Genomic DNA, 14179 nt, shown 5'->3' on the forward strand with positions numbered 1-14179 from the left:
GATTTTGATGGCATAGAGGGAAAAACAACCCAAACCCCGAAGGGAAAAGGGAAAAGAAACCTCCACAAGTATAAATGATTGTAGGTTGGAAGAGTAGTAGTGATCCTACTCTTAAGAAGCTCCAAGGAGCAGTGTTGTTGGGGTCTCCCAAAGGAGGTCCGTATTGTCGTAGCTCACGCAGAGCGGAGGTCGTAGGCCCGTAGGCTGATGGAGAGGGAGGTGAAAGCCGTACGGCTAGCCGGTAGAGTGAGGCAACAATCGAAAGGCGTCAGTATCTGTTCATGGAGGGCTGGCTCTCCCGTGTTTGGCGCAGAGCGTTCGATCGGCTTCGGGTCCGGGGTCATCGTGGCAATCAAGTCTGTCCCCAAAGGATGGTAGGTTCACAAGGACCCTAGAGTGGCCGCTCTGCTCTTGGCCATTGCCACTTGGGTAATGTTACCAGGCTGCACCACGAGGAGGTGGCAGAGTCGGAGTGAGCTCAGTGAGTCAGTAGGCAAAGGGCACTGAGGGGAAGAGAGAGTGAGCCCCACCTGACCGGCGGGAAAAAAGAACAATGAAGGCCAGAGCTGCCATTGCGAGCCCATTGACCACCCCCGGACAATCGCAGCGATCACATTGGAATCCCCGTATTATTCTACAGTGCCTCATTTGGAGCTCCAGGCATTAAGAGCCCTCTTCCAAAAAAGATAACTATCCCCTGGATTGAATGATTTCATGCCGGTCATTGCAGCGACAGGGAAACATCGTCGAAAAGTTCGCTTCTCTTCGACCGCGCAAACGCCTCCGACAGGCAAATCAGACGGCAGAGGCTCCAGACCCGGTCGACAGACCAACGGCCGTTCCTCGCCTGCAGTTCATTCCCGGAATCACACATTAGTCAACCAGCAGCCCAGTACCACCGCGACCATGTCTGGCTCCGAGGCCCATCCCGGGATCCCGCCGCTCTTTACGGAGCTGCCTCTCATCCGAGATGCCCTCTCCACCGAGACAACCGAGCTTCAGAATGAAACCGTCTCCAAATGCTTGCCGTTCCTGGCCGGCACCCAGAGCAGCCAACGAGGGACGCTGAATCAATTCGGCGTGCCCGCCCTCAAACGCGACGACCATATCGCCTTCCTCTACGACTCCCTAGAAGACTACCCCGGCTCCTTCGTTGGACTGGATGCCAGTCGTCCTTGGTTGGTCTACTGGGCCTTGGCGGGCTTGTCGCTGCTAGAAGAGGACATCAGTAAATTCAACTACCGGTAAGTCGAGGCTGGTTTGCTTTCGCGGTCCCGTAGACTCGTCCCGACTCCTAGCCATGATCTGCGGCTCCTTGGACGTCTTCTGAAATTGTCTCTCTCTTTCGCAGCGTTACATCTACTTTCAAATCTATGCAAAACCCCACGGGTGGGTTCGGAGGTGGACATGGCCAGATGTCTCATTGCGCGTCCAGCTATGCTGCCGTGCTATCTCTTGCCATGGTTGGCGGCCACGAGGCCTTCCAGTTGATTGATCGAAAAGCAATGTGAGCTGTGCGCCATAAAAGTCTTGTCCAGACCCAATGCGATTCCTAACCCCTTAATCAGGTGGAGATGGCTCGGGAGATTAAAGCAGGCCGATGGTGGCTTCAGGGTCTGCGAGGGTGGGGAAGAGGACGTGCGGTAAGTAGTCAAATTGTCTCCGTCTAATTAATTGTGACAACATGGCTAACCGGACGCCATGCCAGAGGCGCTTACTGCGCGATGGTGATTATATCACTACTTGATTTACCTCTGACTCTTCCCCCTGACGCCGAAGCTCGGCAACATGGATTGGAGTCCTTCACCAGCGGTCTTTCCGAGTATCTTGCAAGATGTAAGACTCCATCCCACCTGTGAGCTTATTGGACAGTATTGATAACGACCGGTAGGCCAAACGTTTGAAGGAGGTATTTCCGGCAGTCCCGGAGCAGAGGCGCATGGGGCTTATGCGTTCTGCGCTTTGGCATGCCTATGCATTTTAGGCAAGCCCGAGGTGACCATAGCCAAGTGAGTGCCTATCAGATCCATCCTGTGGCCGTTTTCCTTTTTGCTGACCGTGGCAGATGCATGGACGTCCCTCTGCTCCTATCCTGGCTCTCGGCCAGGCAGTATGCTCCCGAAGGAGGGTTCACGGGAAGAACTAACAAGCTGGTGGATGGATGCTACAGCCATTGGGTCGGAAGCTGCTGGCCACTGCTCCAGTCCGCGCTGGACGGCACCCAACTGGCTGCATCCCCGAAGCAAACTACTGGCAGTCTCTACAGTCGAGAAGGCTTGACTAGATACATATTGTCCTGCTGTCAGTCTCGAAACGGGGGCCTGCGAGATAAGCCCGGGAAGTAAGTCATCTTTCCCCTCTTTCGTCACCCTCTACGATCACCTCCAGGGATGCTGACAACCCGCAACGAAGGCACCCAGATTCGTACCACACATGTTACACGCTCACGGGGTTGAGTATGGCGCAATATTATCATTGCCATACCGACGCTAGTACCAGCTCGAAGGATGAATTCGCGTCGGCGTTCTCATGGAAGTATTCTCACGTCGATGCCTCGGACGAGCCGGCCGACAGCGTCCTAAGCAAGCAGGACCGGTTGATAGCCGCCCACCCCCTCTATGTGATTCCCCACCAGGCCGCCCAGGAGATGCGCGCCTGGTGCGAGCGTCAACCATTTGAGACGTCGTAATGCCCTGATCCCGAGTATTTTGAGAATGAAGGGATTCGGCTCTAGCTACAGGAACTCGGAAAATGTGTACGAACTACGAATTAGTCTGGGGTGACATTTTGTATCATATTGGTAGACTTCTTCCTCCGTTGAAGAATTGACGTCGCGTTCATCATCCAACCAAGGAGGCAAGCCATGGGCTGATTGAAAAGCAAGAAGCAAGAAGTAAGGAGCCAGTGATTGAGATGGGAATACATACGAGTTTCGTATTAGTGTAGTCAGCCAGATGATTTCATCGCACGCCTGTGTCGTCATGCCATGCGGTTGGCGGGCTTTGTATGTTTTGCTTTGGTCGTATCTTTCTCAGGGGTGTTTTATTTGCGCCTGTGACTTCCCCTCAATCAATCATCAACCCATCCATCCATCCATCCATCCAACGATCCCTCGGCACTATGCACTTCCATCCATTCCTGTGTCATTATGATAATCAACTCCCCCTCTGAGAAAACACCAGAGACAGAAAAAAGAAAAAGAAAAGATGTCTAGAAATCAGACGAATGGACAAGCCACCGGTTGCCCTCCGCCCCCCGCGAGGGAAACAAGAGAAGGCAACGGTGCACCAACCTGCAGCCACAACAAAACCCGCTGCAATCCGGGGTAAAAAGAAAAAGAAAAGAGGAGAGTAGGTAAAAGAGAGGAGGGGTGCCAATTCCCAATCGAAACCGAATTCCCCGAAAGTATCCTCTCCTAGCGTGGTGGCTAATCAATCGGCAGGATTCTTTCCTATGACTTCGATGCTGATTCTGACGCTGCTTCTAATTCTAATTCTAATTCGGATTATGAATACATATTATTCTTGTCCCATTCCCATCTCGTGTCAATGTGGCATGGATTCCCCGCCGGCGCACGAAGCGACAAGCTGCCAACTCATCAGTGCATCCGATGCCTGCCTGTCAACCACGAAACAGAAAATCAATAAGAAAAAATAAAAAAGAGGGCTGGACCAATCCGATCCCGGTCCACAAATGCAGGAATCGAAGAATCCAGAGCCAGACGATCCTTTTCTATCCGTCGGAGAATGAACCGTCCCTTGGTTCTCTAAGGAGGGACGTCAATCAGGGACTGTGCTCTGGACCTGGACCTTTTTTTTCTTCTTTTGTTTCTCCCTTGGACGAAATTCCCAGCAATGAATATCTATCCAGTCAATCAAACTACCAAGTGATGTTCATCCCGAGGATATGGGAACTAGCCGGTCGGTTTGGTCTCATCCTGCAGGAATAATAAGATGAGATGACAAGAAAAAAAAATGAGGGGCAGAGCAAGAGACCTCTCTCCCCTTTCGTCCTTTCTCCTGTTCAGTTTGTCTACCGACTACCCAGCTCGTCGTTGGTCCATGACGATCGTCTCTTATGTTACTTTACGACCCGGATGCGATTGTGGCGACCTCCATCATTGGCGGTGTTCGTTGGTTTCAACGCCACGGTGTTGAGCCTTTGTCTGATCGTAGTCATCCCCGGAGGATGTTTTCTTTTTCTTTCTGGAATTTCGCGCGACATGAGCCCCCTCTCTCTCTAGCTGGGAGTCATTATGGTATGCATTAGTGGCCTTTCACGACGTTCAAGATGGAAAGGGTGAGAATGAGGAAGCACAAAAAAAAAAGACCTCCCGATGATCTTCATTTTATAAAATCTATATACAGGTTGCGGGAATTTAATTTAATGGCGTCTTTGGCAGACCGACAAAGGCGCCAGAAAATAAAAAATTCAGGAAAAAAGACAAGGACCGAAAAAAAGAGAGAGAAATGAAAATCAAAAAAGAAAAAACCAGGACCGCTCTCTGGCTAGATCACCGACTTCTGAACAATTTTGCAGGAATAAAGGCAAGACGGAGAATGAGTCTGAGTCTGATTCTGATCCTGAGCAACAATGCCAATCCGAGCCGCCTAGATCGGCGGCGAATTACACCGTGGCAGATGGAGGATCTCCTAGTGTTGGATCACTGGCGAAGAGCCATGCCAGCACATCAGCGTTTCAACGCTTGCCTGTCTTTCCCTTCGCCCAAAAAGAAACGAGTCGAGACGATGGAAAGTTAATGGCCTCGAGGGGTCCGCAATGGATCATGGAATTCACCTGTTACCTGTCTGTTCCTCCGCCAATCTGAGTGGAGCTGTTCAATTGAAGGCCGTTATTTGTCCTCTTTCTGGTTGACTTTTTTTTAATTAATTTTTTTTCTTTCTTTTTGTTCCTCCGTCGATTATTCAAAAGTCAGTTCTTTAATTGCTGTTCAATGGCAGCCCCACCCGTTTATTTGAGCTGGTTATACCTAGGGCTAGTAGGAAGAACCATCGCTCTCGCCCTTCTTTTTCTTTTTGGTTAACCCTGGGATTTATTTTTTTAACTCTTGCCTTTCTTTCTGACATTGTAGCGCATCTTGCTGGTTTTCAATCGTTTGCACACCCTCCTAATCTCTACGGCTCTTCGTCTCTGTTTGACCGTCCGATCTATACGAAGCTTGATTGTTCCCACGAGGGCCAGGGGTTTTTGACCTTACCAAAATAGCACCGCTTCTCTGCTCGTCATATGAGGAACGTGGCCATTGGGCATCACCAAACGCCGTTCACATCGTAGGCTTGCTTCAATGCCTCTTGTGTGATTGCCAGGATCCTGTGCAGTGTCGACAGATCCAAGGCAGCGAATAATTGATTCGAGCCGCCCCAGTCCCTTACGTTCCATTGGGCATCCACCCGATCCTCCTGACGATGTACTATATTCTCTACCTTGCCAGTATGTACGGTCCTTTTGTTCAACGTTTGTCCAGACTCCAGATCTACGCCCCCCGTTTGCACTCAGATGGTCTCCGTTTGTTTTCCTCATTGGTCCCAAGGATCTTGTGCAATGTATTCCTGTCCTTGATTTGCCCGGTTTCCCTCTGTCCCTGGTTTCTAAATAAAAGAAAAGGAAGCATGAACAAATCATTGCAAAAGACGAAGGCGTTGGTCCATCCGGCATCGTCCGTCTAGAATTTCCTTATCTCTGCTGGCATTGATTTGTTGGCGAGTCCCGGAAGCGGAGGCGAGACGGGCACCAGGGCGTCTAAAATACCGGAGCAGACTGCAAGAACATAACCACTAAGCACGTTGTATAGGTCTTTGCCGACGCCGGCGCTGGCCAGAACCTCAGTACGAGTCGTACACCAGCACGTCCGGATATACCTGCACCGTCCGCGTCAACAATCGCGAGTACCAGACGGATATCATTTGCGAGAACGAGACCCTGGCCCGGGAGAGCGCAGCCATGCGGGCCTACCTCATCTGCCGCAATTTCTCCGTCAACGACGGCATGTATCCGGCGGGTCATGACCACGGCGGCGTGGTCCAGGGCATTCCGGTCGCGATCGGCACCGGCCGGAAGCCTCGCTATGGGGACGACACCGACATCTCGACTAGCGGCGAGAGCAGAAGCGGAGGGAGCAGCCCTGAAAGCTACGAGGGCGGACGCATCGATCGTGACCGACCCGTTGGTCCGTCGAGGGCATTGGCGTTTGAGAGCCGTGGCCCGTAGTTCTACTCATCATGGTTGCCAGGATTCATATCTCACACGATTCATTGAATTGACTTCGACTTCGACGTCTACGTCAACAGATAACGCAGCTGCCACGGAGGAAAACGAAAAGTATAGGCAAGAAAATCATTTATGATGTTACGACTTATGACATGACTTGAAATATCCAGATAGATCGAAAAACCCCTTTTTTTGTTGTTGTTTATTTTCTTTTGTCTTTGCTTTTCTTTTCTTTTCGCATTGACCACCTGGTACAACCCTACGAGAGTTCAACGCGAGGGACGACAGAACAGAATGAATGTGATATGATTATTTATGACTATGACGGACTTTTCATCGGTGGTGGCTAGCGGTCCTTTTTTCTTTTTTCTTTCTCGTGTCAATTTCCCCCATCCCTATTTCTGTGTTCATCAATATGTCTTCTTCCTATTGTCGGCGGACTTTTGCAAATTTCCTTCCCCTCCCCAGCCAAGTTTGTACAAGAATGAAGATGAAAGAATACCGTACCTACCTGCCTACCTACCTAATGAATCACGGTTACCTACTGCCAGCTCGCAACTCCGGGTGTTACCTTGCTCCCAGTCAGACTCCTGCCTGTATACTGTGACTGTGCGACGCAGGAAAGTTCGGACTCTAGGATGACAGCTGACTTTCCTTGCGTTGTCACGGTTGCTCGGAATCGAGTCTCTGACGGAATTGTCCGATTCAGGGACTCGGAATTGCCATTTCCAAGTTTATTTTGGTATTGTACTGCGCAAGATGTAGGCGTTCGAAGATATGCGTGATGAACGTTGTTACACCTGGCGGTTATATATAGTGACAGTTCCCTACCTAATAGAGCATGCACCTTGCAACACGCAGCTATACCACGTCAAGTAAACACCACTAGCCACAGAGGCCTACATGGACAATGTCGTAGCACACACAAAGCTATTACCTCTATTCACCGCACTGCAGATGACCCGTCCATAATAAAACATTCAACTCGAATCCAGGAACGCCGACGACGACATCATCGACATGTCACTAACGCCCACCCCCGACCCGCCGCTGACTCAGCATGACGTAGCGGCGTTCCCTCCTTGCCTTCTCACAGCCACAAAACGAACACGCAGCAGAACAACCAGGCGATGATGCCATCTCGTCCTGGCAATTGTGGCTCTAGACCGGCTCCGAGGCTCGAGACCGCTCGGCTCCGTTATATACCTTCTTTCCTTGATGTTGCTTGTTTTTTTCAACCCCCCCCGAACGACATACACCCGGCCCTAAGTCTGATTCTTGTCCTACAGTCTTAGATACTAGGGACTACTCATTTTAACGTACCGGATTGGATCTCTCAATCACACATAAACTACGTACTACCGTCCTTGGCAATAATCCCGGTCCCTGACGATCCCTCCCATTCATCAATCAATCCATCCTACATGCTCCTCTTTCGCACGCTGATGACCGCCCGATAATGCGGTCCTTTCGAGCTTTCGGTGTCGCCGCTGGCGCCAGTCCCAGACCCGGCTGTGGGCTTGGCCTCGTACCCCGGACGAGAGGGGTAGCGGGTTTCTCATCCTCGTCAACGACGACAACGGGTGTTCGATCGGCATTGACTTGCCTATCCGCCTGTACCGTCTCGTCTGACTTGTCTCGACCCTCTCGAGTTCGTGCTCCTGCAATCGCCCAGAGAAGATGGTACGCGACACCTGAGAACATCAAACAGGTGGATAAGAAGGAGACGAAGGAACATCTGGAGCGATTGGAGATTAAGGAGCGGGATCGGACGCAGCAGGCGAAGGGGAATCAGAAGATTGAGAATGCGATGACAAACGGTAGGTTATCTTCTCTTTTTCCGCTTCTTATTTGGGGCTATTCTTCTCCCCTGCTTGGCAATGCATTCGGGGGTGGTGGTGGCGAGGTTGTTGTTCTGTGCTGGTCATGATGCTGACGGGCTATGAAAAATGTAGGAAAGTTGTTGACGACACCGTCGAGACTGTTTAAATTGTTGATTCCGTTGCCGACGGCGCATCATAATAAGAAGCACATGGGTGAGTTTTATCATTTTCATTCATGAGTCGAGCAGATGGACGGTTGGACTGACAGTTGACCTAGATTTCGAACCCATCGCCATCCTCATCCATCCGCAGCAGCCACTATCTTACCTCGAACGACTCATCCAGAAAGAAGTCCCCAATATCAAAACCCACACCGGGGAGCTGCGATCTCCCACCGTCTCGTTCATTGCGCTGCAGATCGACGACAACGCCATCCGGCCTCGGAAGCCCATGTACGAGGAGACCGATTCCCAAGTGAGTCGGCTCGCGGAGCTGGACTCCGGCGACGAGAGCCGCGAATCGCGACGCGATCCGCAAGAAGACGACGACACCTTCAGCTACCTGCGACGCCCGGCGCCCGGCACAGGGTCCAAGGAGGAGCGTTTCGTGCGGTGGTCGCAATCCACCGAGGTGGGCGATTTCATCCGTGACGCGTCTCGCGCACGCGAGTTCATCGTCAGCATCGAGGGCTCGCCCGGGGGATTGCGCCAGATCCACGTGGCGGTTCCTGCGTTCGACGAGCGCACGCATTTCCTGCGTATGCGTCTGCGGAACATCTCGAAGCATATCCAGAGCATTGCGGAGATCAAGCATGAGTGCGATATGTTAGCGCATCGGGGCGCGCAGCGCGTGGCTATCGGCGGATTCGGCATCCTCTCGTTCTGGTGGTATCTCGTGTACAAGCTGACATTCGAGACGGATCTGGGCTGGGATACGATGGAGCCGGTGACGTACCTGGTCAGTTTGACGACGCTGATGGGCGGCTATCTTTGGTTTCTCTACCACAATCGGGAGATCTCGTACCGGTCTGCACTGGACTTTACGATCAACGCGCGGCAGAAAAAGCTGTATCAGGCGAAGGGCGTCGATCTGAACATGTGGGAGTCGCTGATCGACGAGGGCAATACCCTGCGCAAGGAGATCAAGCTCATCGCCGCCGAGTACGACGTCTACTGGGACGAGAAGAAAGACGAGCAAGACGAGCGCGTGACCGAGGCGCTGAAGAAGGAGCGCACGCATAAGAACGGATCCAAGCGGAAAGACGATCTAGATGGCGACGAGCACGATGGCAACTAGACCGGTGTATTGGAATACAGATAACGCTATCGCCCATGACTCGAGACCACCTTGATTTTGATTCCTTTCTTTTCATTCTCACACTTCCTACCTTAAGGACATTCTCTTTCTCTCTCGGATCCCCTCACCCATTCCTCACCGGATCATAATACTCCTTCTTCGGCGGACCCTCATCCTGTTTCGACTTTGACGGCGCCGTCTTCGAAGCTTGCCCTACCCGTCAACTCTATCAGCCAAACATCCAAAATTCCCTTCCCTTTCCTCTCCTTCCACCCCCCTCCCCAACCAAAAATCCAGGACAAAAAAAAAAAAAAAAAAAAAAAAAAAAAAAAAATTAAGAAAAAAAAGGGAAAAAGAAACATACCAGCCTGCTGCTCCTCCCCCTTCCTCCGATTCCGATTATTGCGCACATCCCTAGACCGAAACACGCTGTATAGCAACCACCCCGCGACCCAATTCGGCCCATACTCGCCGGTGGTGTTGCCACGCGCAAAGAACGGCTCCGTGAGGGGTCCCGCATGCGACACGATCTCCAGGATGCCCCAGTGCTGACGGTCCGGGCGGATATGGTGCCAGAAGAACGGGGGACGGGTCGTTGGGTCCGTGGCCACGCTGTCGAGGAGGTTCGAGGGGTTTTCGTTGAGACGGTTGTAGATGATTATGGCTACGTCCTGTTTTTGTTTGGTGAGGCGAATGTATATATAATCGTGTCTTTCCTTTTTTTCCGGGATGGTTGTTTGGTTGTGTTTTTCTTGGTCTTGGGATTTGGGGATGTTTGGTTTTTCTTTCTTTTCTTTCCTTTCTCTTTCTCTTTTTCTTTTGTTGTAGAGGAGGTGGGTAGGGGTGTATAGTGTATAGTATAAAATAGAGCAGGGAAATAGACCACACATGAATGTGAAAACAAATAATCACAACACAGCATAGTACTTCAACCAGAACAAAACGAAAATGAAGGAAAGAAAATCCACATACCCTCATAGCGCGGTAATACTGCTCATGCTGCGGATTCTGAGAATTCAAGCCCAACGCTTGCATGAATTCCTCTTTGGAGGCGCGTGGGCCTACGGGGGGCATTTCGATAGGAACAGCTTGTTATTCAATAGAATTGAATGGGACTGAGTTGGATCGAATCGAATGGTCCGAGTATGGAGTATGTGAAATAGACCAGGGGTCAAAGAAGGTGAGTATGGAAAGGAAGGAAGGAAGGAAGCAGGGCTAGAAAAGTAGAATGAATCCAAGAGTCCAGAAGGAAGGAAAGAAGAAAGTCCAAGTAGATGAATAGATAGTAAGGTAGATAGGTAAAAGGAAGAACAGAAAGCAAGAGGAAGAAAGGAAGAAGAGGAAGAAGTACCACCCAGACAAACAGAATAAATAAATAGGGAAAGGAAAAGAAAAAGAAGCACAAGACCAGACCAAACAGCCGGAAAAATAAAAATAAAAATCAAATCAAATCGATCTGGAGCTGCTGCTGCCTCCCACCTCCATATCCAATCGTGTACATACCTACCTTGGGATCCGTAGAAAGGTCCTTAGCAATAGGTCCCTCAAACCGAAAAATAAGTACGTACCCATCCCATCTTGTTCCCTACACTTACAAATCCGAACCCGATTTCAAATCTAATTTCCGATTCAAATTCAAATCAAATCCGCCTGTCTTCCGATTCCCAGAACATATCTCCCCCCCCCCCCCCCCCTCCATCGTGACACAGCAGAGTTTACAGACAAGGGGTAGATTTAGGTTCGGGTCGGGGTTCAGGGACATTTTTTTCTTTTTCTTTTTCTTTTCTTCAGGTTGCTATTGCTTTGCTGAGGTAGGTAGTCTTATGACTAGAACTGGGATCAGGATTAGGGATCGGGTGAGTATAAGGAGGGATGGAGGGGCAAAGAAAAAGAAAAAAAAGTCGTACTTTACGACCAGGCCAGTGCCTGAATTGGGTAAATGGAACAAGAGGCACAAGGTAGGGTGGGGAGATAAAAGTACTTTTTTTTCAATTTTATTCACTTATGTCATTTCATTATGTGTTTTTTCTTGCCTTGTCTTGTCTTTCCGTGCCTCGGTCTCAGTCTCGGTCATGGGCTTAGCCTCGAGGAAAATAAGATCAGACAACTGAGACAAGACATTAACCAATGCATAGATAATAACGACCTATAGTACTGTGCTTGTATGTCAAGCAGACAGACAGACAGACAAGCAAGCAGACCCCACCGGTCCCATATCAAATCAAATCAAATCAAATCCAGTCAAGTCACTCGAGGAATTGGATTCGGACAAGGGACGATTAAACGACCAAACCAAGCCCAAAGATTCAAATTTGAGACACTAAAATCAAATAAAAAAGAAGAAGCTACTCAGCTCGGCCCGGTACATATCGCATCCGGGATGATGATTGGAATGATTGCAATGCCACCCGTCTGCAGGACCGTTGGTAGGCGGGAAGTATGTACCCGGTGGAGAGAGACAGACTAGACTAAGAGTGTCCAGTCCAGACTAGACCAACCGGGGTTGTCGAGGATTTGACAGGACGAGGACAGAAGTACGATGTCTACGGGGGTTGGGTTAGGTTGGGCGTGGTCTTGTCGGGTTGGGTGGAAATGAATGAATGTGAATATTGGCAATGCTTGTGGAGAGGATATGACATGACAGAACAGAAGAGAAGAAGACGATCAAACGCCCCCTCCCTCCCGGTCTTCTTAATCGCGTTTGTTCAACCAAACGACGGATTCTCCTCGGTGGAATTTGTTTGAAAGATATCAATCGATCAGCAACACAAGCTGTCGTGTAACCAACTCTCCGTCGCAACAACAACTCGCCCGAAATGGAGTTTGCTCGGAGTCGAGGGGAGAAAAATTAAAAATAAAGAAGGCGTTTGTATCGGCCTTCGATTCTGTACGACAAACCCTGAGGGAAGGGAAAGGAAGGGAAAGGAAGAGAAGTAATTGTGTATCCCCCCCTGCTTCCCCTTTTCTGGCCGATTTTATCTCTATCTCTCTATTTATCTAGAGCCGATCATTCTTCGGTCTGTACATACGTGTTGTAAAGAATGCCTGACTCTACTTTTCATAATCCACTTTCTCGTCCACCTTTGCCTTATCCATCCCGTCATCTTCCACCTTGTTGTCGTGGTACATCGTCAGGCTCAGCCGCGCGAATTTACTGGCCTCGCGGATCCGCTTGCCGTACCGGATGAAGACCACCGGCGCCACGCAGAACAGCGTGGCGATGGCCGCCAGGATCGACGTCGCCACGTTGAAGCCCAGATTGACGTACATGGGGTGCGTGAACGGCAGGATGACGGCGCAGGTCGACGCGCGCACGAGGATCAGGCCGGCAAATCCCGATGCCGCGTAGATCGTGTAGCTGTCGGCGAGATACCCCGTCAGCGTGTACACGCCCTCGTTCAGCGCGAAGCCGATGAAGAACTGCGCGACCATGGGCACCATCCAGTGGACTTGTGTCAAGGGTGGGATGGTCCAGGCGAAGAGCCAGAGGCCTGTTGTTTGAGGGTTAGTTTGTTGTCACTGGGAAGAAAGGCAAGGGCAAAATGTGGAGATGGACTTACCACCGGCCAGACAGGGCGTCGCAATGGCGAACCCGATCAGTTTGTCCTCGGGTTCGATAGTTCGACCGCTTCGCGCGATCTTCTCCAGATGATGCTGATCGTAGAAACGCACGAACGTCGACATCCCGCAACCCAGAAGGACCGGGATAAAACCGAGCGATGCCGTGGCCGTGGGCCAGCCGTAGGCCTCGTAGACCAAGGGCAACGACTCGGCCTGGAGGTAGAAAAGGGCACAGATGACGGCACCCATGAAGGACACCATCATGATGATAGGCTCGGTGAGTAAGAGTCGCACCGGTCTAACGCAAGTGACCGTGACCATGGTCTTGAAGTCCAGCGTCTTGTCGGGGTTGAGAGGCTTGATGTCTCTGCCCGGCTGTGACTTTCGCAGAATCGCCACCTCGCGTTCAAGCAGGAGACTGGGGCGAGTCTCGTGCAGGAACAGGCAGAATCCCAGGAGAATTCCGAGGCCGATGGCTGCGAGGTAGAAGACCCAACGCCTAGATTGAAGTTAATCATCTGTGCTTAAGCCTTGTCCAGAAGGAACAGAACTCACCATCCCATGTTCTGGGTGACATAGGCACTGTAGATAGGACCGACGCAAACAGCCGCGTTCCCAATCACTGCCCACACGAAGATCATCCACACCCGCGCCTTCATATTGTACATGTCCTCCATACTCCCCGCCACCACGATCGTAGGCACTGCCGAGGCCAGCCCGGACAGGAACCGCGCAATGATGATGGCAGGAAGCGCATGGACGGCCGCCGTGATGATCGAGAAGACACAGTACACTAAGGTCGACCCGATGTACAGGGTCTTGCGGCCACAGATCTCCGAGTACGGCGGGAAAAACACACCGCCAATCCCCTGGCCGATCATGTACGTCGACGTGAGACAGAAGATGGACAGGCCGAGGCCGACCGAGAAGTCGTTCCGCATCTCCTGCGCGGCTGCAGTGCCCGCCGTGCCGACGGCACTGGTGATGAACTCCAGCAACAAAATCACGATGGTGCCGTAGGTCTTAAGCTTCGCATTCCAATTTCTCGGATGCCTAGGGTTACTGTTCTCCCAGCGAACGAAGCCGGCCTCGTTCAAAACGAGTCCATGCCGACGTAGCGCATCCTGGTACTCGTCGTCTATAGAGCTGTCACCGTCGTTGGGTGTGATTGTAATTCCGGTAGAGGAACCAAATGCAGGCATGTTTTGAGTCTTGACTGCAGCCAACAAGGATATGATTCAGGAGACTTTGGCGACCAGTAAAAATAGGAG

The 14179-nt window shown here is 51.1% G+C and overlaps 5 protein-coding genes across 5 annotated transcripts; 3 read left to right on the forward strand and 2 right to left on the reverse strand.

Moving 5' to 3' along the window:
• Positions 1-714: 714 nt before the first annotated feature.
• Positions 715-2689, forward strand: KD926_003409 (CAAX farnesyltransferase subunit beta RAM1; the record flags this gene model as incomplete). The annotated part of the gene is made up of 7 exons (XM_053094755.1): positions 715-1244; positions 1352-1507; positions 1569-1643; positions 1709-1836; positions 1892-2009; positions 2066-2341; positions 2413-2689. The coding sequence occupies 7 exons, from the start codon at positions 715-717 to the stop codon at positions 2687-2689; spliced, it is 1560 nt and encodes a 519-aa protein (XP_052950493.1).
• Positions 2690-5426: 2737 nt separating this feature from the next.
• KD926_003410 (uncharacterized protein) lies at positions 5427-6228 on the forward strand (the record flags this gene model as incomplete). Its single annotated transcript, XM_053094757.1, has 2 exons — positions 5427-5451; positions 5813-6228. The coding sequence occupies 2 exons, from the start codon at positions 5427-5429 to the stop codon at positions 6226-6228; spliced, it is 441 nt and encodes a 146-aa protein (XP_052950494.1).
• Positions 6229-7687: 1459 nt separating this feature from the next.
• KD926_003411 (uncharacterized protein) lies at positions 7688-9347 on the forward strand (the record flags this gene model as incomplete). Its single annotated transcript, XM_053094758.1, has 3 exons — positions 7688-8048; positions 8184-8264; positions 8329-9347. The coding sequence occupies 3 exons, from the start codon at positions 7688-7690 to the stop codon at positions 9345-9347; spliced, it is 1461 nt and encodes a 486-aa protein (XP_052950495.1).
• A 124-nt stretch (positions 9348-9471) lies between these two features.
• Positions 9472-10421, reverse strand: KD926_003412 (uncharacterized protein; the record flags this gene model as incomplete). The annotated part of the gene is made up of 3 exons (XM_053094759.1): positions 9472-9560; positions 9712-10018; positions 10320-10421. 3 exons carry the CDS (start codon positions 10419-10421, stop codon positions 9472-9474), a joined length of 498 nt encoding a protein of 165 aa, XP_052950496.1.
• A 1977-nt stretch (positions 10422-12398) lies between these two features.
• Positions 12399-14110, reverse strand: KD926_003413 (putative MFS multidrug transporter; the record flags this gene model as incomplete). The annotated part of the gene is made up of 3 exons (XM_053094760.1): positions 12399-12838; positions 12908-13407; positions 13464-14110. The coding sequence occupies 3 exons, from the start codon at positions 14108-14110 to the stop codon at positions 12399-12401; spliced, it is 1587 nt and encodes a 528-aa protein (XP_052950497.1).
• Positions 14111-14179: the final 69 nt, after the last annotated feature.

The sequence above is a fragment of the Aspergillus affinis genome (genome assembly GCF_023601865.1).
Source record: "Aspergillus affinis strain CMG 70 chromosome Unknown NODE_180_length_50973_cov_82_437972, whole genome shotgun sequence".
Classification (NCBI taxonomy): domain Eukaryota; kingdom Fungi; phylum Ascomycota; class Eurotiomycetes; order Eurotiales; family Aspergillaceae; genus Aspergillus; species Aspergillus affinis.